At 41.4% G+C, this 27,148-nt stretch overlaps 1 protein-coding gene across 1 annotated transcript; it reads right to left on the bottom strand.

Moving 5' to 3' along the window:
• Nucleotides 1–818: 818 nt before the first annotated feature.
• On the bottom strand, nucleotides 819–24,109 carry LOC121862494 (uncharacterized protein DDB_G0271670-like). Its single transcript, XM_042360800.1, has 2 exons — nucleotides 24,036–24,109; nucleotides 819–1,296 (listed from the first exon to the last, which is right to left on the bottom strand). Exons 1-2 carry the CDS (start codon nucleotides 24,107–24,109, stop codon nucleotides 819–821), a joined length of 552 nt encoding a protein of 183 aa, XP_042216734.1.
• Nucleotides 24,110–27,148: the final 3,039 nt, after the last annotated feature.

The raw sequence follows: 27,148 nt of genomic DNA, 5'->3' as shown, positions 1-27,148 counted from the left end.
AGCTCGCGCTCGTCAGTCTCGTACAGTTTCTGGTGCACGGTCAACTGGCTGGATCAGTCATCCCATTCGCCACCCGCGAAGTCGCCCTCCATTTTCCATCCCAGGAATATGGAGCGCTATGAATTATTGAAATTTTCTTAATTCAGTAAGAATTGAATCCGGGGCGAGATGGGGGTGTCTTTTATACAAGGATATCCGGGTGGGCGTTTTCCAACCCAGTCCTTCACTCACTATTATTTCGTCACTGCTGATTCACAATGCCAACAGCAAACTCATAACATAATTTACGACCCTGTCATTTGAGTTTGTTCTATTTTAAATGTCTTGAGCGACCAAAAGACACGAGTCATTCAGGGAAAAGTGCCGCGAGGTATCAGATGCTGTAGTGAATGTTAAAAAGCGTTTCTAACTTTAGGTAGCCTGTTTGATCGATGTTGGTAACTTGCTTTATGAAGACCCGTGAAGACAGAAGAGCGGCAGCGTGTCTCTTGGTGTCGTGGGAAGATCAATATCGTGTGGAGAACTTAAATTAAGATGTAGTGGTTGGCTCTTGGCCCTGGATGGCCCGGCGGGGAGGTTCTTCCCAGTTTATGGCCCTAGTTGACACTTACAGTATCAGCTCAGTTGTAGGAGAGATTATAGCCTTTACTGAAGATCATGCAGTGTTAGGGGATAGCTAGCCTCTAGTTAGCGTCAATGAGAAAAGTGGCAGAGAACCGCTGTACTCCTTAGTCAGGCTATGATGGTTCAGTATGGTTAGACAAACAACGGTTGTGGCGTGTTTGTTGTACAGGAAAGTCGGTGACTTGTATGGTGTTTTAAGGAATGGTGAGCACGCAGTGGGCAAGACTGGTAAACCAGCTCGGGAGTCTTAATAACCGGTCACTACCACTGGGACTGGTGGAGGTCTTGATCAACCGGTTACTATGAATGGAACTGGTGGAGGGCTTGATCAACCGGTTACTGCTACTGGAACTGGTGGAGGGCTTGATCAACCGGTTACTGCTACTGGAACTGGTGGAGGGCTTGATCAACCGGTTACTACTACTGTAACTGGTAGAGGGCTTGATCAACCGGTCACTACTACTGGAACTGGTGGAGGGCTTGATCAACCGGTCACTACTACTGGAACTGGTGGAGGGCTTGATCAACCGGTCACTACTATTGGAACTGATGGAGGGCTTGATCAACCGGTTACTACTACTGGAACTGGTGGAGGGCTTGATCAACCGGTCACTACTACTGGAACTGGTGGAGGGCTTGATCAACCGGTCACTACTACTGGAACTGGTGGCACTATCAATAATAAATATAATCTTCGTTTCATTAAGTAATATTATTCGACCACCAGTAAGGTATATGCTGCACAACCATTATATATGCAGGTACAACATGAGTGTCTTTACCCCTTCATCTGGGAGTATGTTAGTTTAGTATTTCTCATTCACTGACGTCATGCGTCTTGTACCATATCAGTTGGATCGTTACTTGACGTTGTGTGACTAGAGGACCGTGGTATGCTCAAGGTGTTGGAGTTGAGCACAAGTCGGCCGTCCTGATAACTCTTCCGCCACCTTGTTTTACCCCGACAGTTGCCCTCTTTGTAGCTACTTTCTCTCGGGCAACATTTCTCCCTGGTCTTGTTATCTCTTCCTTGCGTCTTCGTATATATTTTTTTTACATCCCGTCTCCTTATCTTTCCCCCGTCGGCCCACATCCTTGAAGTAAGGAAAACAGGACGAGAAAGTTTGTCCCAAGCAGTGTTTCTCGTCGTTGTTTCTCGTCGCTTTCTCAATGTGACGGGTCACGAAGGTAGATGGTTTGACTTCATTGTTATCGTCCGATACCTACTTGCCTATCTTATCACTGGGCACAACCGGAGGCGTTGATAAGCACACTCCAACCGCCACCACTACCACCGTCACCCTCGCTACCACCACTTAATAACAAAAGAATGAAGGAAACTGCGGCGGGCCAGGTAGCCCAGACTAGGCAGCCCTGTTTACACCCAACCCCTATCTTTCAACTCCCTACGAGTTCGAGTTAATGATGGTGTTTGGTAACTTGTTCTACTCATCCACAAAGCTGTTTCCAAATAATTGTCGACTTAATCCCCGCCTAAAACTGAATTTGTCTAATTTAAAACCATTGCTTCTTTGTCTTTTAAGAATGCAAATTCAGTTTTCTTCATTGGTCTCTTTACTCAAGGTTCCTGATTAACTTTGTCACCACTACTAATGTCACCGCCTTCACCATTACCATGACGAACACCACTACCACGTCCTGTCACTCGCTCCCACAGTACCCAGTCACCATTATCAGGCATCCTCATCACCGACACCGTATCTTTAAGACCGACACCACCATGACCACCACCACATCATCATCGTCGTCGTGATTCAGCACCAACATTCAGGGAACGTTTCCCGTAATTGGGATTGAACTATTTGTTACTGATAACCAATATTTATTTTATCTTACCATTGTGGAACTGAACAGATAACAAGAAAAAACTCATCATCTGGTATAGATCTCGTTTTTTTTTTCAGTGACTTGTCGAATAAGTAGGGCGGTCAGTGGTGTCTGTATCTAAGTTAGTGTGTCCACAGGATAAGAGAGGAATGGAGAGAGCTATAGCGTTTATTCACGGATCTTAAATTTACTCTGACAACCCTAAGAGCTGAATATTTTAGGTCACCTCTTGGCATGTAAATTTGTTTGTGGTTATGGTTGTAACTCGTGCACGGAGAGACTTGAAGTACAGCAGTCATACTGTACTCTATATGAAGTTGTTCGCAGTCATATTTCCCGCCTCTGTTGACGGTCGTTTAATATTTCATTGTGATTCTGTTCTTTAAAAATTTTAGTTTTTGCATAATGTAGTATTACTGGTATGTAATTTGTCTTAGTATGCCTTATTGTAGGTAAAAATAAGTATACAGGGTGAGCATAAAATCTTTCCCTGATTACAAACATTTATTACACACAACATATGCTAGGTACCAACATACAGTTTTTTGCAGCTTAAAACATGCATGGAAAAAAAAATCTATGATTTCGTCTACACAATGCTACAACATTCATGTTTCTATCTAGAATGGTCTTCGAGATATGATTTTTCATAATCAAGGAAAGACTTTATGCTCACCCTGTATATTAAATGCATCTTCCGAAAGCGTGAATTTGCTACCAGAGTTTAACAGTTAATTCATGTATAATACTTCTGATAAACTTCCTACGTGCTTATGTTTGAAATAATGATTGTATGTATCTTTATATAATTTAGCTAAATATCTTTCTTGTCAGAAACGATCATCCCAACGATTATGAATAAACTCATTTAGAAATACATCATTACTTCAGGACAAAATCGGACAGATTTGCAACAGTCAATCATCTGTAAATTTTGAGGAGGGGGCGGGGCATCTTTTCTCAGCTGAGAAAAAACGCAGTATAGTTACGCTAATATTTGTGTGGGTTCACAAATATTTTACACACTGTAAAATATTAACCTTTTTAATAAATTGAAAGCAACACAATGAATCCTTATATTTGTGAAACGATATCATTAAAATTGTGTATTTGAGCTGAATATATTTAATTTCGTGATTTATATCAATCAGTGATGGCAACATTCATTAGCATCTATTTAATTTTTCGACGCATGAAGAGCTGTATGTCTTTCCTCGACGTCGTTGTCGTTGTCCACAAATGTTGAACTTATAGTCACACCAGTGTTGAGAAAATCCCATTCGGCACTGGGACTTGCAGAGAGACCATCAGCCAGATCGAAAGAATACACCGGGACTAGTTTGATGAAAATGGCCCAGCAATCAATGTACTCATTGATGATAAACGTGATGCTTTAACTGAGTGGCAGAACAACTCTCAGTCTCAGACCAAAGCTGATACCTTCTGCAAGAAGAAAGTGACGGCCCAGCGGGAACTTCGCACTCTAAAGAATAACTGGCATAAAATAAAGCATTGTGAAGCACAAGAACTTGCACATCAGCACAAGATGCACGAATTTTTCAATTCCATTAAAACAGTTTATGGGCCAATCACTCGTGGCACAGCCCCACTCCGCTCATCTGATGGTAACTTCATACTTAAAAACGATGAAGGCATCCTTCAACGCTGGAAAGAGCACTTTTATCCACTGCTCAACCGAAACACCGATGTGGATGCCCTGACTACCCAGCAGGTCCCTCAGCATCCAGAGCTCACCCCCCTCGGCTATCCTCCATCCCTGGATGAGGTAGCTACTGCCATCAAACAGATGAAAAATAACAAAGCCTCAGGACCTGATGGAATCTCAGCCGAGGTGTATAAAGCAGGAGGACCTCTGCTTACCAGCCGTCTCCACTCTCTCCTGGAGAACACATGGGAAGAGGAGGAAATCCCCCAAGCTCCTAAAGACGCTTCCAGTGTCAATATTTATTAGAGCAAGGGAGACCGGTCAGACTGTGGCAACTACCGCTGGATCTCGCTGCTGTCAGTACCTGGCAAGATTATTGCCCGAGAACTCCTTAACAGACTTCTTCTTGAGGTGGAAAACTTCCTCCCAGAATCTCAATGTGGCTTTAGACCATCACGTGGTACCACTGACATGATCTTTGCTGCCCGTCAGATACAGGAAAAGTGCAGAGAACTGCGTTGTGACCTGTACATGTCCTTCATCGACCTAACCAAGGGCTTCAACTTGGTCAACAGGGAAGCCCTCTGGTGGACCCTCAGCCGTTTTGGCTGCCCACCAAAATTCATCGCCATTGTGAGGCAACTCCGCGATGGCATGAACGGCAGTGTCCTGCACAACAACACCCAGTCAGTTCTTCCCCATCCAAACAGGGGTTAAACAAGGGTGTGTACTGGCACCAACTCTCTTTTCCGTTTTCTTGGCTGCCTTGCTTACTCGTGAACATCCAGTACCGGGTAAAGGGGGGTCTTTTCAACATAAGACGACTCGGGCAAGAACAAAAGTGTCGGCAGCTTTCATTACTGAACTTCAGTATGCAGACGACCTCACCCTTATTGCTCACACTGAACACGACCTACAGGAGATCCTGAACACCTATGCAGATGTGTATGCACACTTCGGCCTTGAGGTGAATGTACAGTCTCGTTCAAGATTCTTCGAACATTGCTGGAGACAGCTGGCAACTCAAGGCCGTTTGTTTACTGTAGTACGTAGTAAAAATTATGAATAAATGTAAAAGTGGTTGGTTACTTCGTTCCCCGTCGCTTAATTTAATAGTTGGGCTTTGTTGTTTCGTATTATATTTTACTGCGTACTATAGTAAACAAACGACCTCGAGTTGCCAGCTGTCCCCAGCAGTGTTCGAAGAATCTTGAACGAGACTGTACGTAAGACTCAGATTCTCTTTCAACCTGCCCCTGGTTCAGACACCTCCACCATCCATCCAGCTTAACGGTACTACGCTCTCTAACGTTACCCACTTTCAGTATCTCGGCTCCTACCTGTCCACCACCACAGACATCAATGAAGAGATTCATCATTAGATCAGATGTGCATCTCAAGCCTTTGGCAGACTCCGAAAACGTGTCTTCAGCTGTAGGGAGCTGAAATTATCTACAAAGCTGCACGTATATCGAGCAGTAGTCCTTCCCACCCTGCTATATGATAGTGAGACATGGGTTACATAAAGGAGGCATCTCAAGGCACTTGAAAACTTTCACCGACGTAGTCTACGTTCCATCTTCCGTGTTCGATGGAAAAACAGAGAACAAATGCCAGTATTCTTGCTGACACCAACTGTAGGAACATCGAGGCTACCATTATCCATGAGCAACTACGCTGGACCGGCCATGTTACCCGCATGGACGACAGTGACTGCCAAAGCAGCTACTTTACAGTCTCCTAACGAATAGTAAACGTAATGCCGGCTGGCAATTGAAAATGTATAAGGATGTGAACGACGCTGCGGATCCCCATATCTGCCTCTTTAGTCACCTCAAAATTTACCAACCTAGGTGACATCCCTAATAACTCATTTCATTGTATCATAGCTGGATGATCGTCATACTCTATTCCGAGTGACAGCAAAGTAGTAGTAGTAGTGAACTTAGTGTTATATGATGGATGTTATGGAGATAAGGAACCCCAATTTACTTCATCTGATGATTTAACACCCTAATGCTTACCTCAAAGAACCCTTCATTTTCTGTTAGGATGTTTATTCAACAGGTGAAATAAGCGGGGATTGTTGGTCTTCACGAGATGTTTGTCAGTCCTGTACCATTCACCCTTTACCTAGTTTAATTTGTTTATCGTCTCTGCCTGAAGAACTAAGGGTGCTATAGGTTGATCTTGTTAGGCTTGAATCTCTCTTGTGTGTATCCAGGTTAAGCGTGAATATAGAGGTCTGGATTCTTTGGTGCGAACGATTAGCATCTGAAATTGCGTCATTAGTCTTGGAAAATTCTATGGTGCACTGCAGGCGAGCGTCCTCGTTTTCAGGAAACATATATTTTGTTTTATAGTTGATACCCTTGTGTACTGTTGTTGTTCTGTCGCTTCGGGCGAGAAGTACGTTGCAGTAGTGTGTGAGTGCGCACCTTCAACACCCTTGCCTTAACTGCAACAAATGTGCGGCTCCCGCATCGGCCTCCATAGCCACATAAGGTGGCATTAACGCTGCTGGCGTAAACCCTCATCACTCATTTACATAAAGCAGCGTTGGCATAGACTACGAGGGGCTGTTACAAGCAAGTTTGTGTGTGTGTCAGACTTACTAAATGTTGTAATTGGAATATGTAGCAGTGGATTAAATTAAATAAAGTGATACAACAGTAACAGTAAGTTCTGTGAAGAAGTTTAAGAATCAGTGTTATCAGTCATAGTTGTCCAGAGTTATGGCCTCCTGGATTTGCTAGTTGCTGGAGACTTTTCCGTAACTCTAATTTTACATTTACTCTGTTTATAGGACTCTTTATTTATCATATATTCATTCGGGTAATGAATTTAGTCTAGTGTTTTTGTATTCAACCATGTTAGCTAATTCGTTTTTGGGAGGCAGTGCTCGACTCACTGTTGGCCGCTTGTCTCGGTCGCGATTTTTTTTCCCGAGGGCTTCCGTCATTTTGAGCAAGCGGCACGTCTCAGTGTTTGAAGCGCGGCACCACTGTACAATCAGCTGGTGGCAGCAAGAATTCGTTCTATCTTGGCCGTGCTGGCTTGGTTAGGTTAGGTTATTATTTGTTTGTCTTAGTATCTATTACGTTAGGATATGCAATATTAAGCCAAGCATGAATGATCGTCTCTTATTCTCTATTTCTTACGGAGAGTACAGTGGTGCCGCACTTCAAACACTGCGACGGTGCCGCTTGTTCAAAGTGACGGAAGCCCTCAGGAAAATAAAATCACGCGTCCCGGCCAGTAATTATTACTGTGGCACAAGTTCACACTGCACGAGTGACGTATGTTTTGAAAGTTGCACCAGTTACGATGTACATTATTTACCTGCAGTGAAAAAATAACTAAATGGTTGTTAAGCATTGTTTTGACAGCCAATAGGTTCCTGTGACACATGAACATATAAGTAAGATTTAGTGTGTCCATCATCTTGTTGAAAAAATTATACGTCATTAATTTTGAGTTCGTTAAATAGTATGACTATTCATTGTGGAGTTAGCGAATGAGGTAACAGACTAAAAAAGGTGTGTTAGGGTGGTGTGCCATTTAGTAATAAAAGTTTATGACTTGTCAGAATGGCACTCGTGTAGTCAGTCGTCATTTCTATCCCTGTTAGGCTAGCTGCATCCCGCTCTGTAATATTTTAATTTTGTGTTGCTGTTTTAGCGTGTTGGTGATAATCTATGAGTTTTGTTATTTTTTATTGTGTTGGTGATAGTCTATTTGAGTGTTGTTGGTGATAGTCTGTGGAGTTTTAGTGGTGATAGTCTGTTAGTGTTTTATTGTGTTGGTAATGTGTGTATTTTATTGTGTTGTGATAGGCTGTTGGTGTTTTATTGTGTTGTTGGTGATTGTTATTAGATGTACCTTACCCTATTGAACTACACTAAGTCATTCAGACAGTATTAATTTCCTCAGTAGTATCAGTTTTTCTTGATGTTATCTCATATAAGTCAAAGCAAGTTGTAAAAAAGGTTTTTTTCTTGTTCGCTTTGTATATATACCAGAAATCCTACTTAGAGAACTGAAATTGGATGTTATAAGTGCACTCGTCCTCCCAGACAAGTTCTCTATAAGATTTAATATAAGAGCGGGGGGGGGGGCATAAAGAAATTGAAATGTGGAACTTTTTCAAAGGTTAGTAAAGAGTAGTGTTTCAGGTGTATTGGCAACTTATGTGAAGCGTTGTTGAGTGTTTGTGTCGTGAGCAGTGTTATCGTGGACCTTATCTGCCGTGTTTGTTCGCATTGTTTGCTTGTCGGCTGTGGTGACTGACTCATGCCTGGGGTAGGAGGAGGACAGATGGGGGCGTGTTTTGCTGCCCTGCGTCCTTCGCTATAGGTTAAAGTTTTAGCTTCTGTTATATATTGTTGCCGTTATTACATATCCGGGTGCCTAATAAACGTGTCACCATCGCCACTACTGATGGTTATAATAGCTGGTTTAGTTTGGGGATTTGTTTGGGTATAGTACTTTGGTTAATTGTCACACTCAACCCTAACATGGGTATTCATCGTAACTCCTTAATAAACGTTTTAATATGCGGACGACATTTAAGAGATTTGGTAGATTATTAGCTTCCTCATCAGTCACACGTGCTGAAACTATGTAGCCTTCTTTTGTGTTAATGCTCAATCAAGTTTATTTTGAAGATAAGTTGTGTTGTACGATTGATCTTATCCAATTTTCAGTGATCATCTGTGTAACTGGTATTGTGCACAGTCAACTACTAAAGTCAGTTCGCCTCTCCCCTGAACCACGAACCCCGAGATAGAATCGTGAACCCGAAGCAGTAGACTGATTGATATATTATTCTGTCCATAAATGCTTCGGATTCATGAGTCTGAATCTCGGGGTTCGTGGTTCAGGGGAGAGGCGAACGGACTTCAGTAGTAGTCCACTGTTAATACAGTATACTAGACTAGTTTATCTTGGGTCATGATATTTCTCCAGATGCCAAGGATGTGCGGTACTATTATAGTCAGGAGCTCTGTGTCCCCGGAAAATTAAACCAGAGGATTAATCATTGTGGGTTGGGATTACTGCAGGATATATCTGGGCGTCTACGTCATCCCCTCGCACGTGGTAAACAGCCGTGTTATGGGTCAGTGTGGGTACAGTACCATACAGTCCGTCCGTTCTTCATATGTGTTGCCTGCAGTAATCGATTTCGTTTTCAGATATGATTGGTTCGACTTGGTGCCGGGTGTAACCTTTAGCTGTGATTTTTTTTAACTGTGATTTTTAAAGTATTTTATTTTAATTCTGGTTTTTAAACTGATTAAACTTCCTCTTTTATTTATATTATATAGTTTTAACATGATTTATATATCTCATTGCCAGAGGTCACTAGTGTAGGATCCGTGCGGCTGTCTACTATACTTTAGTCCTGGGTGTATACTGTACATATCTCCTTGAAGTCCACTTGTCGACAAATTAATGCATTCAAGTTGTTTATCTACAAATTAAAGGTCTTATCAAATAACTAATGAATTCCAGTGGCTTGCCAGTGATTAAATTAATTTATGTTATTGGGCAACGAGCTGACAAGCCTCGAATTGTACCTTTGCTGTGTCCCTTGCTGCCGACACTACTGTAAGCTTTAGCGAATCATTGAGTTTTATCGTCCAGTGTTATACGTACTTAATTTGTCGTTTCCAGAACACACAGCCCATGAATATTAATCGTTCTCTGTTTCCTGCTCTCAGCGTGTTTTATGTATAGCGTGCGTGTTTATCCACGTTGAATCTTTACACAAAACACGATAATATCCATAAATCCATATCTGTAGCAGGTGGCGGATACAGAATCGTGTCTGTCTGATTTGTTGTTGCGGAGTATCTAATGGGAACTTGTTCATATGATAACATCTGAGTTTATGATGTGTACCTCCATTTTTTTCTTGTTGTCTACCAAATGATGTCTTGACCAGTCGTGTTTACTGGAGTTTGTCTCATGTACGGGCTCCGAGACCTTTAAAATTTTTGCCGGAATTCTGAGTTGTATCCAATATAAAGTTGTGCTAATTATGCAAATCTGTTGATTAAATTAAATGTTTGGTGCGGGGGGGGGGGTGAAGGGAGCAGGCGTAACACCCCTGACGGGAGGCTCACCGTGCCCCCAGGTCTTTTCTTATTACTCCTCACTCTCATATACTGTATGTTAATAGAGTAGACACTTGAATATTGAGATCACGAAGACTTGAGACTTTCAGACGTATCTTCATTCTGTTTATGAAGTTGGTTTATTCAGAATCTTGTTTGGTCCAAGTTTTGCGGGAGACGCCTTGGGACAAGCTGAGCTCCTTATTTTCGATATGCAGTTTCTCCCTAAACAACGGATTGGCTCAGTGAAATCCTCTCGAGAGACAAGGAGGAAACTGTTAATTAAAAAAAAAAAGGCTGCAAAGAATATTGGAATTTATATTGCATTTTGTTGATAAAGTGAGCAAACTTGAAGATGGATTAAGGTAGTAAGGTTTAGAAATTTACTGGAAGTCGCTGCAGCTGGTCCACTAAACGATATTGCGAAGTACATAGTGATAGAGTTGTGATTTGTATTCACCTTGAAAGAAAACATGAGGATGAGGTTGCTTACCAGCGTGTAATGAATATTAATGGTGAGTGACAAGGACATGTTTACCAGGAAGTTTAACTTGGTGTGAAGGGAATACATATAACACGCAAATAGAAGGTGGGGGGGGCATAGTAGGGTCTGCACTCATCCCCGCCCCTCGCTGTGACCGCTCGAATCACCACGACAACTGTACGACCACTTATATCACCTCTACCATCACTACCTCCACCGCTATCACCACGCTATTCATAATCGCAAATTCAGCCACTTTATTTCAAAATCGGTGAGCGGGATGTGGTAGATGTGTCACGTTATCTGCTGCTGTCACCTGTTGGTTCTCGACTCGCCCTCAATGACTGTCCGTTTGTGGAGTGAAGAGTTTCTTGTTGATTTTGATAGAATATTGGCAGCGATGAGGAGGAGTTTGGAATTAACCCTGTTTTCACCTCATAGCAGTTTAAAATTGTAAACGTTAATATATTATATGTATGTATGTATGTATGTAAATGGGTATATCCGTCAGGGCTATTTGCTGATCAGGTTCATTTAAGAGCACTTGATGAAGTGAAGAATGGCTGTAATGTGTGTGTAATATGCAGGTTGTATAAAGATGGTGACCCACAGTACATATTATATTGGAAGGTAGGCTGACTGCTGTTTTGTGTCGGTCTTAAGGGGATTCTCTCAGATGTACCATTGTCTACGGATGGCACGAATAATAGTGAAGGGTTGCGTTGGAAGGTGATGGTGTATTATTATTATTATTATTTTATATATAATATTTGGTGCTTAATTTTTATTGCTGTTATTATCACAATAATATCTTGGAGTCCATAACAAAGTTTCACGTGTCACCATAGTTACAGTAAGCTTCGTATGTCGCAGTAGTTGCACAACTTTATCCGCCATCATTGTAACACTATGCTTCTTATCGTCTTTGTTGTCTTTGAAGGACTTGTGTTATAATTTGTGGTACATTTTACCGAGAATATGGCGAAGGTCAACACCCCCAAGAAAATAGTTGACTCGTGTTTGTAACCCTATCCTTATTGCGACAATGTAACCCTCGGCTTAAGAAACTAAATCCGGCTTGAGTCAGCAGTGCTCTCCTGTGAGCTGCCCACGTTATTTTGTTAAACCCGGTTTCTCTGTCAGTCTTGATGAGGATGATGGAGCAGCGGTTCCATACCTAATAGGGAGTAGCATCTCTTACTGCTGTTCCATATCGGAAAGCACCAACAGTACCGGCACTAGAAACGTGTAGTGATGTTTGGTGCACACAGACCTAGTAGTAGTGGTTCATACGAGGAATCTTGTGGTGGCGGTTCATACGAGGGGAATATTGCAGTAGTTGTGGTTCATACGAGGAATCTTGCCATCTCGTAAACGCTATATAGCGGTAAATGTCTCCAGATGTAAGGAGAAAATATTGCCAGGCGTCACCAGCCATTATCAAAACTGGCGGCAGATATCATCAAGTATAAGTAGAAACTGAAAAACTGATGACAGGTGTTTTCAGGTATTAGATTGACGACAAATTCGTACCACTTATTAGAAAAACTGATTTTAGGTGCCACCTGGTATTAGGGGAATTGGTGATATCTTGATCAGTTTATTAGAAGACGCGAGACACGCCATACAGCTGCCGGAAAAACAGGCGGTAAATATGTCCAGGTGTGATGCATGCAGGTGGCAGATGTTGCTGTCACTTAGGAGAGCAGGTGGCAGGTGTGTCGAAGTGCCTGAAGGGATGGCAGGTGTTTGGTAATAAGACGGGGGGAGTCTTTACCGATGTGAGCAACAAGTGATAAAACAAATGAGACTAACGGCGGCAACAATAAGTTATAAAACCTGGGTCTTTATTTTTAGCATACGCAAGAAGATATACTCAATACCGTAACGAAAATGTTTATATTTTTTTAGGCAGTTTAAAGAAAACAATGGGTAAAATAATATACGAGTTTAGCCTAAGGTTTAAACATAACAGGAGATGGAATAGGAGACTAATGTTTTAGCAAAGCAGCAAACAATAAATTGGGGAGTCTTTACAAGTATATACAAGACATTAGATGATAAAACGGTTATACTATACTGTAAACAAATGTAAACAAGAGATGATAAAAGAGGGAACACTTCACTAATTATAAACAAAACTAGCTATAAAACGGGAGTCTTTAGCTGTGTAAATAGCACAAGGTGATACTATAGTATAGTCTTTAGCGGTGTAAACAAAGCCACGGGTGATATCAAAGTCTTTAGCGCTGTAAACAAAGCAACAGGTGATAGAACAAAATATTTAGCTGTGTTAACACAACAGGTGACAAAACACACAGTCTTTAGCTGTGTAATGAAAACAACAGGTGACTTCAGCTGGCTCTTAACTAGTGACGACATATCACTAGGCTTAAGACGAGAAACATTTGCAGGTGTGTAAAGAAGTGGTTACTACTGTATTCAGGTGTTTTGTGGCAATGACTGTGTCCAAGGTGATGGTAATGATTGGTGATGATAATGTTTGATGATGATGTTTGGTGAGGATGATGGTTATAATGCAGACACTTGATCATCACAGACGTCTTAAAGTAATGATGACTAGATAGATAGAGGTTTATTTAGTAAAAGCGTCCTACGTTTAAAGTAAGTGAATGTGAAGAACCGTTAGTGACTTTTTTTTTGTATTTGCTTGTCACGTTATGGAGGGGGAGGGTGTGGTAGTGGTTAATGTGTGGTCGACATGTTTCTTCCGTGGAGGAGGCGTATTGAGTATTGTTGGTATGGTGTCTTAAGTAAATATTGAGGCAGAGGAAGAAGGTGAGGGAGTTGGCAACCCATTAGCAGGTTTTTATTTGTGTTGCTGAGAGGGAGGAAGTTCCGGGTAGAGGCAACAGGATGTGGTCCGTGTGTCTAATGTTGGCATTGTGGCGCGGTGGATAAGGCTGAATGGGGGAGTTGGACAGATTTAGAAGGATGATGCGAATTAGTTTTCGTTTGGATTTTTCCCTCAGTATCTAGCGTGGTGATGCAGTGGTTGTGTGGTGGGTCACAGGATGGTGGTATCTGTGTACATTGTCTGGGAGGGAGATGTTAGCAGCAGCGGTGGCGTTGTTGTTGTTTATCACTGGGTGTGCTGTCGTAATGGACTGTCGAATCTTGTTTAATTCGTTGGTATCCACCTGACTTGCTGCATTTTGTGCTATTATGTGCTTAGTGAGGGCTGCCGTGAGCTTGACAATGTTCTGTGGCAACAAGCTCCTCTGGATTAGTCAATCCCATTCTTCCCAGTTTCGGTGGTAATGCAATGACTGACCTTTCTGCTGAGGTTAAATAAGCTGCATGTGGCTCAGTTTTAGCAATCTCCGACAGAGCTTGATTTTTTCTTCACCCACTCGTTTACCTTTCCCGTTACATACTCGGGTCTTGAAATCGTTCGTGCCTATTACCGCACCTAGATGTCTTTGGCTGTCCTTAATTATTTTGACCTCACTTTCGCCGAATACCTCTATAGCCCGATCATGGTATTCTGGCTTCACAATGAGGAAGGACTTGCTGGCATTTGGGTGATGCTATCAGGTCCCACCACTTTTTGATGTCCTTCACTTTTCCTGCTCCTGTAAGGTCATCAGCATACTACTACTGTTGGCCGGAGAGCTGCTGCCTTTCATTGTAGGCCAAGTTGTCCAAGTCTTTTGTATTCATAAATATCGGCTCGGCCACCACACACACTGACGCACCCACTGCTTTTTTATTATTATTTTTTTTCATTTAGTTAAGTTACCTCACTTGGCGAATAACTATTTTGCAGTATTTTACTATAAATAAGGCTGTGTTCTTTAGTGAAGGGGAAAACACACTGCTCGCTTGTGTAAGTTGAATGTAAAATATACCTTGACTTTGAAAACTTACTATTAGTTATTTACTCCAAAACGGCGAGTACGACACGGGAACAGCCACTTCTTTTGAACTTGGTGGAGGTACAGTAGCTGATAATTAACAGTAAAAACATTTGTGTACTTACTTTTAGAGGAATCGATATGATAGACAATGTTGGAAAGATTTAGGATGGAGAGTACTGTACCCCTGAAGTGTTGGTACTGGTGTTGGATATCATCTTTTAAACGGAGTACAGTATTGTAAGAGGTGTTCACTCGTAGACGGTGTGTAGAGTTGAAGGTTAGTGATGAGACATGTTGACAGTGTGTGAGTGAACGAGATGACAAGTTTAGAAGATATATATAATATATTCAATAATCGTGATGAAGAGAAGTGCCCAGAAAGCACTTGTGTTTATGACGCGACAGGTAATGCTGTGATGAACACTAAATATAACCATTTTATTACCAGCAAGGTATTTTTGTTGACTTATTGTTGGGTGGTCACATGATTTGTGTGTGAACTTATTAAATGAACTCTCACTCTTAATTGTCTTTCAGTTATCGCTCATCTCTTCCCATTTTGCCTTGTTCATTTTCCCATTTCTTTACGTTGTACTTTAATATATTTTTAACACGTTTTCCTTCTCGGTACCTACAACCGTAAAAGAGGAAAGTTGACTGCGGTGTCTTAGAAAAGTATTACTGTAATTTCTTACTGAATTGATGTCCTATATTAATTGTTACTGTAGGGTACTGATGCTATGGTTTCATGAAGTTTTTATTTACTGTATTTTGTGGCTGACTGTAGCGTGGACTAGAGTTGTGTTGTTTAATGTGGGTTTACGTGGAGCGAGAGCGTATTAGGGGCAGGTTCCCATGGTGCATGAACACCTTGCGCTTAATTTGATTTTCAGTTAGTGTCACTAGTGTACTCGACTTGCCTTTTTGATGATTTTAGTTCGTTTTCGTTTATATTCTTGCAAACAGTAATTTTATACTACGTGACTAAAGTTCTGTATTGTTTTGACATGTCGGGCACTGAAAATTCGCCATTAAAATTAGGGTTTTCAAGTTTAAAGTATAAACTTAAAGATGCGAGAAGCTTTGAACACGTCATCGTTTAACAATGCGCGGTGGCGGGGATCGAACCGCCTTTTTAGGGATGGGGGAGCGGCGCATATGTTTGCCAGCTGTAATGTGATGTTGACTGGTCGGCCTCGGTGTGGTCCTTATTACGGTACATTTAACCCATAACGTCGCTAGATACTTAATCAATTATTAAACCGGATTTAGAAAAAAATTACTAAATACAATATTTTAATTTTTATAAAGACTTAGGGATCTATATTAATGCGTCAGAAACTTGGCTGTCTCCGAATTAGGTGGTTCATACTGAATTCTTTCCACTATGAATTTTTAAACTACTTAAAAATCCTCTTAGCTACGTAAAAGACACTTATGTTGGAGGAAATAAGATAAGTGAATAACTACTAACCAAAAAGTTAACAAGATGTGATAATTATTGGAGCTTCGGATATTTATGTGCCGATTTATTTTTTATTTTTATATTTACTTGTAAAGGAAATTCATGAAAAAAGAACTTAGGTATTAAATATAAATTTTGTGTGTAAAGAATGAAACGTGATTAATTACTATATCAGCGTGTGCCCTGGGTGACACCTCGTGCTGAATCAAGTTGCTGTGTCCTGTAAATATTTTTGTGTGTGTGCATTAGCGGCTGTGTCGAGGAAATGTAATATTTAAGTGAGTTCGTAGTGTTTTGTAGTAAATAGATTGGCTGTCCGTCATGTCAGTGGGCTCGGGTGGAAGTGCTGCAAATTTTCATAACTGAGTAGTATTAATGTTATTATTTACGGTTTACGTAGAGGGTGTGTGTGTGTCATCAGTGGTATCTTCGTAACCGTGGGGTAGTACAGTGTAATTAAGTTTGATTCAACTGTTACATAATGCGGGAAGGGTATACAGTAGATCACTTTAGCTCTCGTGACACAACTCTCAGTACGAAAAAATGGGATAATTGGTTGTGAAAAAAAATATATTCCACTGTTGGTGCTGTTACACTAACTAAGCTCACAACAGGAGAGAGAGAGAGTACAATCCGCTCATGTTGCCGTTTTTTAGGCTTGTATGTTTTTATTTTATTATATATTATTTGTTTGTGTTGGAGGAGAGGAAGGACTAGCGTAGTGAGCTACTGTATGGTGATGGCCTGCAGCAGCAAGTATCGGACCTTGTTTAATTTTCATCCTATAATTTTGGATGGAGTTAATATATTTCATGCTTGACTTTTCATCACTGAACGTTAACCTTGAATAAATCCGTGTGGCGTTACCCCCAAAAAAATGGAATACCAAAGTACGACGCTGCCCTCTAAAGGATTAAATGCGTTGGTTCACACACACACACACACACACACACACACACACACACACACACACGAGACAATTTGGTGTAAGAAACTTGATGAAAGACTTCTTGCCTTTTTTTTTTATAAATGTTTGATATGACCTTGATTTAGGGGTCTGTGCTCTTATCCTGTGGCACCACATTTTTTGAGGTCATGATAGTAAGGGTGATAATTTTTGTTTCTTGGCAAGTGTCTAAATATTTAAATCAAGATTTCATCGTAAAGAAAGGAAGTTGACTGATTAATGTCATCCGTAGGAGAATTCTGGAATAGTTTGGTCGTAAAAAATGTTCCGAAAATAAATGAGAATCCTTGATAGACGACACGACAGCTTCGGTGTCAGCCAGTTTTTAGGCTGGTGTCCAAGTTGTCAGGAGGGAGATGCGACGACGGTCTGTTGGGAACCTGCATGGGGGAGGCTGCCACGCGTCCCCAGCACTCACATACCAGCCTGGGGTGTGTTATTGCATAATGTTCATCTCACAGCTTTGATGTTATTCCATTACTTGAGCTACATTCAAGGGGTATGGCGATTGAGAATTAAATATATCACTTTTACCTGTCATATCTGCGCCTCTGCTAACCCAGTTTTTACTGATGTGTTGACAGTTCATTTTACAGGATTTGGAGGGATGTTGACGGTAAAGCTCCTGTGGTTTCTGTAAACTCGTATTTGTTATCAGTGATTGTGTTACGTACAATATTGTACGGTAGACATTCTGAGTTGGAAGTTTGGGCTCTACACCTTGAAATTTATATATGTTAATTTTGACAGATAGTTCACAACTATAAATTTTCTTCAAGAAAAGTAAGAAACTTAGCCGTACTCAAAATTAGAAGTAGCAACAGCGTACTTTAGTGTTGTGTAAGAGGTGTGGTGGACAGTGATTGTTTAATATACACAAATATATATTATATATTTGTGTGTAGGCAGTGGCAACAGTTGAAGCAGAATCCTGGTGTGGAAGTGGGAGGAAGAGCACAAAAATAGATGTGCAAAGTAGGTGTCAGTTTTGCTATCATGCAAGGATCTATTTTTTTTCTGAATGGAAATATTCTTGAGTGTGCACGCACATAATTACACGGCGAGATATACAATCAGTCGAATACAACAAGGCGAAACACTCCTATAATTGGTTTAGCAATTTTCTTTATGTATATTTGTGTGTGTGTGTGCGCGCGCGCGCACATAGAATAATAACCAGAGCCACTTTTATGATAAATGTTACCGTGAGAGAATTGGGTGAGGTTATTAGTCCCTCTACGTGTGCACATTAAACCTGTGATACCTGTGTTTGTCCGACACACACCTCACGTGGAGCCCCCCGGGTCTGGTGTTTATATATGATGACAGTTTCCTTTGTGTTTTTTTGGATAATTTTGCGTTGTAACTACTCTGTGTGTTTTTCTTGACAGGTTGGTTAGGATTTTTTTATTGTATGTTTTGTTTTAATGGAATTTCATTTATCCTGATTGTTTAGTATTTAACTGTTTGTTTGACTTAGAATCAGTGATTATATAATGAGTTTTATGTTCTTGGTGTTTCAGGCCATTTAATATTTGTTGTATTAATATTCTCACTGACTGTAATAGTATTTTTTTTCTTGTTTTTCAGGTAAGTTTTGGTTGGTGGTCAGATCCTTCCCATCAATGACATGATCGACGGAGCAGTTGTGTACTGTGTTCAGGTACTGTAGCTACTGCTGGAAACGCAACACTATCGTCATGGAGCTTTAAGTTAAACAAATAAGGAATTAACAGAAATGGAATATTGTTAATTGTGGCTGCACCTGTGCGTGCGTGTGTGCGTGCGTGCTTGTAGTGGTCTGTAGTTGTATCCACACCACATTGTGCCATGACTTCCACCTGGTAGTGAGGTTGTGTTGTTTCTTGGCGAGTCGTTGACTTTTTAAGATCCCGAATATTGAGTGACAGAGTCCAGTTCAGTCCAACCTATTCCTATCACGGCTAGTCTCTCAAAAAGAAAAAAGTTAGTAACTGCTTTGACCTGTCCAACTCATGACCGGAGCAGATCAGACTGGGTGTCCGGGATCCTATGGTATTGGTAGTGCATGGGGGTCTGTTAAAAATGCCAGATCCTGACGTTGCAATGTTATGCGATCTGGATGTTGGAAAATGTCACGATTCTGATGTTGGGACTCTCTTGTAGGGCCTGGGTTGTTGGCAGGCCATGGTGGACTTATGTAATGTTGAAATTGTTAAGAGAGCCGCTTGATGTTGTATGTCAGGATTTGGTTGTGTTGCGAAAAAGATTGCTGCTTATGATTATAAGTGTGTGTGTGTGTGTGTGTGTGTGTGTGTGTGTGTGTGTGTGTGTGTTTTGAGAGAGGTAGAGAGAACGAGAACGAGAGACAGTGGGAGGGAAGGGAAGAGTAAGTGAGGAGGGGAGGGAGGGAAAGGGTGAGTGTGGGGGGGGAGAGTGCGGCGGGGAAGGAAAGAGAGAGGGAGGGAGGGGAAAGAGAGAGAGGGAGAGGGAGGGAGAACGTGGTCCTCCCTTAGGGGTAGTGAGACCCCGTGCACACCTCGACACACACTGGCAGTGGGCCGCTGTGATCGATACTACCAACCCTCCCCCCTGCTAAAATCTTGATACCTCCAACCTCCTTACGTTTCCTCATACTCCTTCCCATCTATCTCTCTCCCTTTCTCTCTCGTGTGTTATCAATGTTATCTGTCTTGCCTCTTTTCTGTTCCCCCTCTGTTTTGCCATTAAGTCCCCGCCATATACAGTATATGGAAGGGTCGTGTACAGTAGTTCCACCCATCTCAGTCTGTTTGTCCCCACCACTCATAGTTTCCTGTCAACAGCTGAGGAAGGAAGGAACGGACTGATCGTTTTTTGTTGTTATGGATTTACATGACAGATTGCCATAAAGGATTCGATAATCACCATTTTCCACCCATGGTCCCCTGAGTTGTTGCGGCCCCCCCCCCTCTCTTCTGATAGGTATGTAATTTCTGGCACAGGCAAATCAGGTTTTCGAGCAGGTACTTCAGACTGTAAGGAAGGATCGAAGAGAAATTTGGAATCTATAGAGATTCATGTCATTAGTATATATTGTACCTCGACCCAGTGTGATTCTCACCTTATTCCGTCGGTAATGGCCACAGTTACGACTCCTGATTGGCGTGTGAATATTGACAGTGATAGGTGTTGTTACCGAATGAAATAAATAGTAACAGTAATTATAATAATAATAATAGGAATTTCCCCACGATTTTACAACAGTTTTGACCAATGTTCCATTATCACCTTCAACAATTTTGTAGTGTGTATTAGTCCTCTCTCTTGGTACACTGACGAGGACGATAGGATCATTGGTGTGTGTGTGTGTGTGTGTGTGTGTGTGTGTGTGTGTGTGTGTGTGTGGCACACTATCAATGTTTTGGTATTGAATTTGTTGTTTTATTGTGTTGGACAATAAATGAGTGTTTTTGTTTGGTAAATGTGCTGTTTCACTGGTTCTGAAACTGTCTCCTATCTATCTGTCTATCTATCTGTTTTTGTTATATATCGGTTGACCCTCAGTCATACGGAAACCACGAAAGATTTTTTTCCATCCATGTTGGAACAATTTTAAAAGAATGATAAAACCCGATTGTGCAAATGAATGTATTTTTTTTTTATATTAGTTAGAAAAAAATTAGTCGAATGGCGAATACATGTGAGGATGTCTGACGTTACAGGCTCTCTCTCTCTCTCTCTCTCTCTCTCTCTCCATACTTTCGTCGGGTGAATGTTTACATCTTCCTTTTGTTAATTATTTATTCACTTGTCCAGTTTTAATTATCTGCCTCGTTATTGGTCATGGTTTAATATTGCTTTTTGTTTAGTTACTTTTGGTGTTATGTTATTTATTGTTTCTCGCTGTTTTCCATTTTGTTGTTGTTGTTGTCTTGGTGTTTGGTTACCGGCTAGCTTTTGTTTTGTTGTTGTCTTGGTGTTTGTTACCGGCTAGCTTTTGTTTTGTTGTCCTGGTAATTGTTTGTTTCTGCAGGCTCATTCGTCTTTGTGTTTGTTTATATGTTTTAATAATTTCTGTAGTCTGTTTTGGTTGGTGTTTGCTTTTGTTTTTACAGACTAGTTTCCTGTGATGTAGCTTTTGTGTTTTTTTCCGTGTGTCGTCAGTTTTGATTACATGTTTTATAGTGTTCGCTTATGCGTTTGTTCTTACTGTTTTGATTTACATTATGGCTTTTTAATTTGTCTTTTATCGCGCTTTTGACAGTTTATCTTGTGTTTCATTGTATCGTTTTTCGCTTTCTTGTGTAAAAAAAAAGTTGTTTTCTCCTCGGGATTTCTTCAGGTGGTAAGAGTATAATGCTCAGCTTAGTTTTCTTTACGCCTCGACAAATAGTTATCTTTTCGTATCTTGTTTTTGTTTGTGTTTTACTATTTTCTCTGCCGAGTTTCATTATTTCTTTTCCTCAGAGCTCGCCTTTTGTTGTGAATTACCTTTCTTCTCTCACTTGACTTTCTGCGAGTATTAAAAGTTGGACTCGCGTGATACATTCCGGTAAATAAATTTCTGAGAGTAAAACTTTTCGTCGTGGTAAGTGGGCAAGTGACAAACACCTGAGGCTGGCTAGGTGGCGCCTCCTAGCGGTTGTTGCTGAGAGTAGTGCAGTGTTTTAATGGGTAGTGGTGAGTGGGAGTCAAGCAGGACACACACACTTGATTTTAGGACGGGTGTAGAATGTAGATAGCGTGTGGATGAGGCCAGCGTGGACACTTTAGCAAAGATAACAACGTAACAAGCGTATGGAATAGATCTAATGAGACGATGACTCACACAGAACTATATAAAAAGTAAAAAAACCTACATGGGCTGACTAACGGTTCAACACGATGATTAGAATGAATCGGTGTGGCATTCATATACAAGTGAAAGATAATTTACTACAGTATATACTAATGGTTATCAGGAAATTGGCATGGGAAGCACCTGGAGATGAATCATAGAAATAAAGATGGATGATACAAGTTGTTCCCGGAGTACGTGGATAAAGAAGCACTTGAGCGTGACAAGACCACACACACAAGCGACATCCGTTTTCTAACAGTAGGTTGGTAGCCTACACTCTCGCAATGAATACTATTTTCTGGACAATTATTTAACTATTTTCTGGACAATTATTTAACAAGTTTTGAGGAAGAATTAGTGACAGGCTTGTTGTGTAACTGTTGATTAGTAGAAATGGTGTTTGGGAGATACTGTGAATAAGACCAACAAATATTATGTCAGAGAAACTTTTTGGCTGGTTGATAAAAATTGTCAAATGATGCTCAACGCAATCAGTGACCAGTTCTTGGTATCTTGTACAAAAGAGTTATAGTGTGTCCAGGATGAAGACCTGTACCAGGTAATGAAATGCAAAGCAACAGTAGTCATGAGGTACCATTAAAACTTGTGTTTAAATTATTTGTCAGTTTAATACTGTATTAATGATATTGACAAAATATTTGATGCTCTTCTACACACACGACGACTACATAAATCAGTTAAATGTCTGTTGTTCCGTAATGTTACAGGTAAACACTATTTTTCGCGCTTGTTACTCTGATGTATGCTAGAGGGAATCTGAAATTGCTGTACTGTATAGATGTTTTGGTTACAGAGTTTATTAACTCTGTAACCAAGACTTCTTCTCCACCTTTTCCTTACTCTCTCTCTCTCTACCTTTATTTTATTCCCCCCTCAATATCTTTGTCACTGTTTCATGTCCACCTCTCCGGTGGACACTTGTGACCCAGCCCCTTTTTTCTGCAGCCCTCAGATAGCCTTGTTCTTCACACACAATAGAAGATATTGGTAATTGAAGATTATTTATCCTTCTTGTTTCACATCAGATAAGTTAGATGGGATAGAGCGTTGACTCCACCTTCCAGGACTTGTTTTTCCGACCTGACCCTTGGGGCGGGGTGACCACCTGGACAGAGAGAGAGCGAGAGAGGATGCTTTATCTCACTGCACACTTCGTCACAGTCACGGTAGTCAGTACCCGCGTCTCCTCGGGTTGTGGCTTGCCTCCCAACACAATAGCAAAGTGGGTTGTGTGCACCTGACCGCCACCATCGTGCCTAGTGTTCCTGCAGCACGAAATATGTAGCTACTAGAAGATTTTCACTTGGCCACCCTTATGGACCAGGAAAGATGTGTCAGAGATAGTCAAAATTGAATCGGGAAATAGATTCAGTTTACCTGTTGATTCTAAGCTGTATGAAGAATTCAGATATGTAAATATTTAGTGATTGTTGAAGCCTAAGCTGTGCCAGGAATGGAGGCACAGGCAGCCACAGCTCCAGAACTCTCGAAATTGTTCGCAGGTGTGATAGGTGGCTGAGTGACGCCCGTGTGTCAGAGGTCAACATGTTGCTACCGTGTGTCGAAATTCATCAATTGTCATCCTCCGCCTTGTGTTTTGGCCGTGGTATTGACAAGTCAGTTGTCCTTGGCCTGGGTCTGTTCTCATCTCTCACCTGCTTGTAACAGAGAGACATTTTTGTTCTTTTATGGTGAGCAGGCATGGAGTTTAGTGAATTACTGGTTTCTTTTTACAGCTGTTGATTTTTTTTCATTCTACATCTTGTCCTCTTATTTTTCCTCCTTTTTACAGTTGTTATTAGATACGCATGTGCTAACGTGTGGCGTTTTGATAAGGTGTTGTTGTTGTAATGGGATGATGATGCCAGTGTGAAGCGATGTGGGTGTGAGCTAGCGGTGGCTGAGAAATCCCTGCCTGGCAACTGCTCGGGACGACAGGTTCAGCGCCCTGGGTCTCATCGTTATACACCCTCTCCCTCCCTCGCTCCCTGCACGCCACCGATATTGGTACACTCCCTGCATACTCCTGGATAATGTCACTCCCTCTTCTCTTGGCCGGATAACTCAACAAGCTGCTACTCAGCCCTCTTACTTCCCTGTGTGAGAGAGGCTCCCGTAACAAACAAACCAGTGGGAAGGAAGGAGTCAACTCAGCATACCCCGTAGTCATTGGTGTAGACTGTAGACTCTGTAGAGCGTTCACCTGGTTAGCGTCGCTCTTGAGAACTTTCATGGTTAAACCTCTCCTAGGTAGCGTGTTGACCCGCTGGGGCGGTGCTGGAGGAGACTTTTATGTTGGAAATTTCTACCCGTGTTTCGCGCAGTGTGGAGGCGTTTTTACCGCCACTGTTCCGGTCATCAAGCCTCAGTTACTGTTACCGTTAGTTGTAATAACACCATTGTTCACTAGAACTATTACAGTGGTAGTAAATGTACTGAATTTATTCTTAAATGTTTTTTTTTTCATTTCCGCCACAAAACATTTATTTTTCAATTGAACTGATTGCAAGGTTGTTAGGAAATAGATGAAAAATAATTGTACACACACACACACTACATCCTTGACCACCGAAGGGTCAAGACGTTAAGTTGGCCCATACCAACTCCCTCCCCTGAACCCTCCTCCCCACCGGAATATCAACAAGTTCTCGCCAGAAGTTGCAATTTCATTTAGGAAAGGAATGGAACCAGTGTTAAACAGAGGTGAACAGTGGTGAACAGTGCGTAAGTCAGTGAGAACAACTCAACAGTAACAGTCGTACCCAACTTAACCTTCACACAGTGAGGTCCCAGGTACCCAGTGATAACGGCCCATGAGACCCAACAACAACCAGCGATGTGTTAATCCGTCTACGATAGGAAGGATTGGGACCACACCTCACTCATATAACACCATCTGTGAGGGAATTACTACACCACGTCAGGTCCTTCATAACACCATCTGAGGGAACTACTACACCACGTGAGGTCCCTCCTAACACCATCTGGGAGGGAGTTACTACACTACATGTTTGCTGTTCAACACCTACATTAATCTGTATGCTCACTGTATGTTCCTTTACCTTTCTCTAATGAAGGCTTTTGTTAAACCACCAATGTATGTAATAAGTCATTTATATCCAATGTATATTTTCAGCCTTCGGGCTGCAGAACTTTTTTTAATAAACCGTTAATTATCATTACTATTATTATTACACACACACACACACACACACTAAAACTTTGACGTTTATTGTCACCAACTTGAGTACAGTATCTGGGAGCCAGACGGCGGTAAACCACATCTTTGTACACTAAAGAATCCATTCCGTCTGATGATGGACGTGTGCAGTTATTAGTTAAAGCCACGCTAACAAAACTAACATTCGCGGGTTAGGAATGGTTATTATGGTCTTGTGTACAGTGTGGCTTATAGTATGTGGTTGTTTTTGCCATTTTTTCTTTTTAGTGTCTGTCAGGCAATGTCCATGTTACTATTATTGGTATTTTATCTAGAGGGTGCGGGTTTACCTGTGTATGTGTTTTGTTAAGTTTGTGATTAACCAATGTCTTTGTTGTGATTTGGACGAGTCAGCGTAGATCCTGGGTGGGCGTGTGAGTTTCTGTTTGTGTGTGTTGGGGGGGGGGTGTAGTGGAGGTGAGAGAGGTCCAGGTGAATGACCAGGTTCAGTTGAGGGAGTGGGTGTGGAGAGTGAGGGGTACGGAGGGGGGGAGAGAGAGCATAAGTGAGTATGGAGTGAGTGGCAGAGTCCGAGGGGAAAAGAAAGAATGTTAGGGGGTGGAAGGAGACGGAAGAATATCCACACAGATCGGCCAGTGAAGCATCCCGTAATAAAATCTCAGGACGGTGGTGTTGTGTCCCGGCTTAGGATCGAAGTATCAGCTGGGGCTCAGAAAATGTCCTTTACCGCTTTCGAAAGTTAAGAATAAAAAAAGTTACCGACATACTAAGATACCTGAAGATATAGTGTGCACGGATCTCAGTCAAGTTTTCATTGCTTGATGTGGAATTACAGAGAAGACTATACTTGGAAAACGAAATGGTGGTGTAATATTGGAACGAGTCTTCAATTTCCCGACGTTCAGAGTCAGTAGAACAAGTCAATGAGTAATTCGAGCGCCCCTGCTATTAAGAACTTCAATTCCTCGGCAGCTCCTGTTCTTCCTCTGCACTTCCTAATTTTCACCTTGACGCTTGATGGCAGCATGATGTGTCAGGTCTTTATTTGTAAACATTAACTTGATTGTGTTTTAAAGTGAAAACACTTAATACGTGAATGTATATTCTAGTTTCAAATACATTTTTAACATAGTAAAACTAATGTGATATTGAACTGCGGGAAGAGCACGACACAGTCAGATCTCATTGTAGTTAGGGATAAGATTTTACAGTACAGTACCTGGCAGTGGTTCTCCTATGATGCTTAGCCAGGCATGGCACTATTAAATTACCTTTACTGCATTGGCTGTAATTTGATTACCAATTTTATTTGTCAGTGTTGGTAGATCTGACCTAGATCGTCTACAAAGAACATATACTTCTGGAACACATCAAAGTTACTAAGAGCGCCCGGAAGCCCCCACGAGACACTCACTGAAGCGTAGGTGCGAGAGGTACTAAGTGTATATCCTCTTTATGTACTAATCCTGTAAGGTATTAAAATGTATAGTCGTTAAAATGCCCACGAAAATCATCTTTTACATGAACGAGTTATGTTAACCAAATAAACAAGATAACTACCGTCGTAGAATGTAAGGGGTCATTAAGTACTTGTACAATTAGACACCACCGTATCAACATCCCCGGTCCTAAACATTTAAACTGTTACCAGTAAGTATAGGGCACATTGTGGGAAGACAAGTGGATGTTTTAAAGAGGAGCTGTACTAGTAAAGGCATACTGTACTTGGTTTGCCAGGCTGTAGTGTAAATGTTGGCGTGTGGTATGTACTGCAGGTAACAGTATATGATCAGGTCGTCACACAGGGAAGCACGGTCGTAGGCTGAGCTGCGTCGTACAAAGTAACCACTGAAACCAGCTCCAGATATACATCAGGCACTACTTCAGCTCACAGAAGTGAAAGGTCCTCTTGATCCAAGGAGGGATGGGTACCAGCATGTTTGCGATGGTAAAGACCAGATCAGGGTCGAGTGTGGCTCCATCTATGGACATTAAATTCACATCATCCACTGTTAGCTGAAGAACAGGCAATTAAATGGATATCAACACTAACAACGGATGGCCTCATGTTGGGAATGTTTACTTATTTTA

The sequence above is a fragment of the Homarus americanus genome, unplaced genomic scaffold (genome assembly GCF_018991925.1).
Source record: "Homarus americanus isolate GMGI-L3 unplaced genomic scaffold, GMGI_Hamer_2.0 scaffold31037, whole genome shotgun sequence".
Lineage (NCBI taxonomy): Eukaryota > Metazoa > Arthropoda > Malacostraca > Decapoda > Nephropidae > Homarus > Homarus americanus.
The sequence above is the reverse complement of the archived record's forward strand: the minus strand, read 5'-3'. Positions and strand labels throughout refer to the sequence as shown.

Excerpts from the sequence above, each read along its gene's own strand:
- LOC121862494 (XM_042360800.1), bottom strand. The coding sequence starts at position 24,109 with ATGAAAGTTCTCAAGAGCGACGCTAACCAGGTGAACGCTCTACAGAGT. Across the intron at positions 1,297-24,035 it reads TCTACACCAATGACTACGGG|TGCCACCAGTTCCAGTAGTA; the intron begins GTATGCTGAGTT and ends TATTATTGATAG.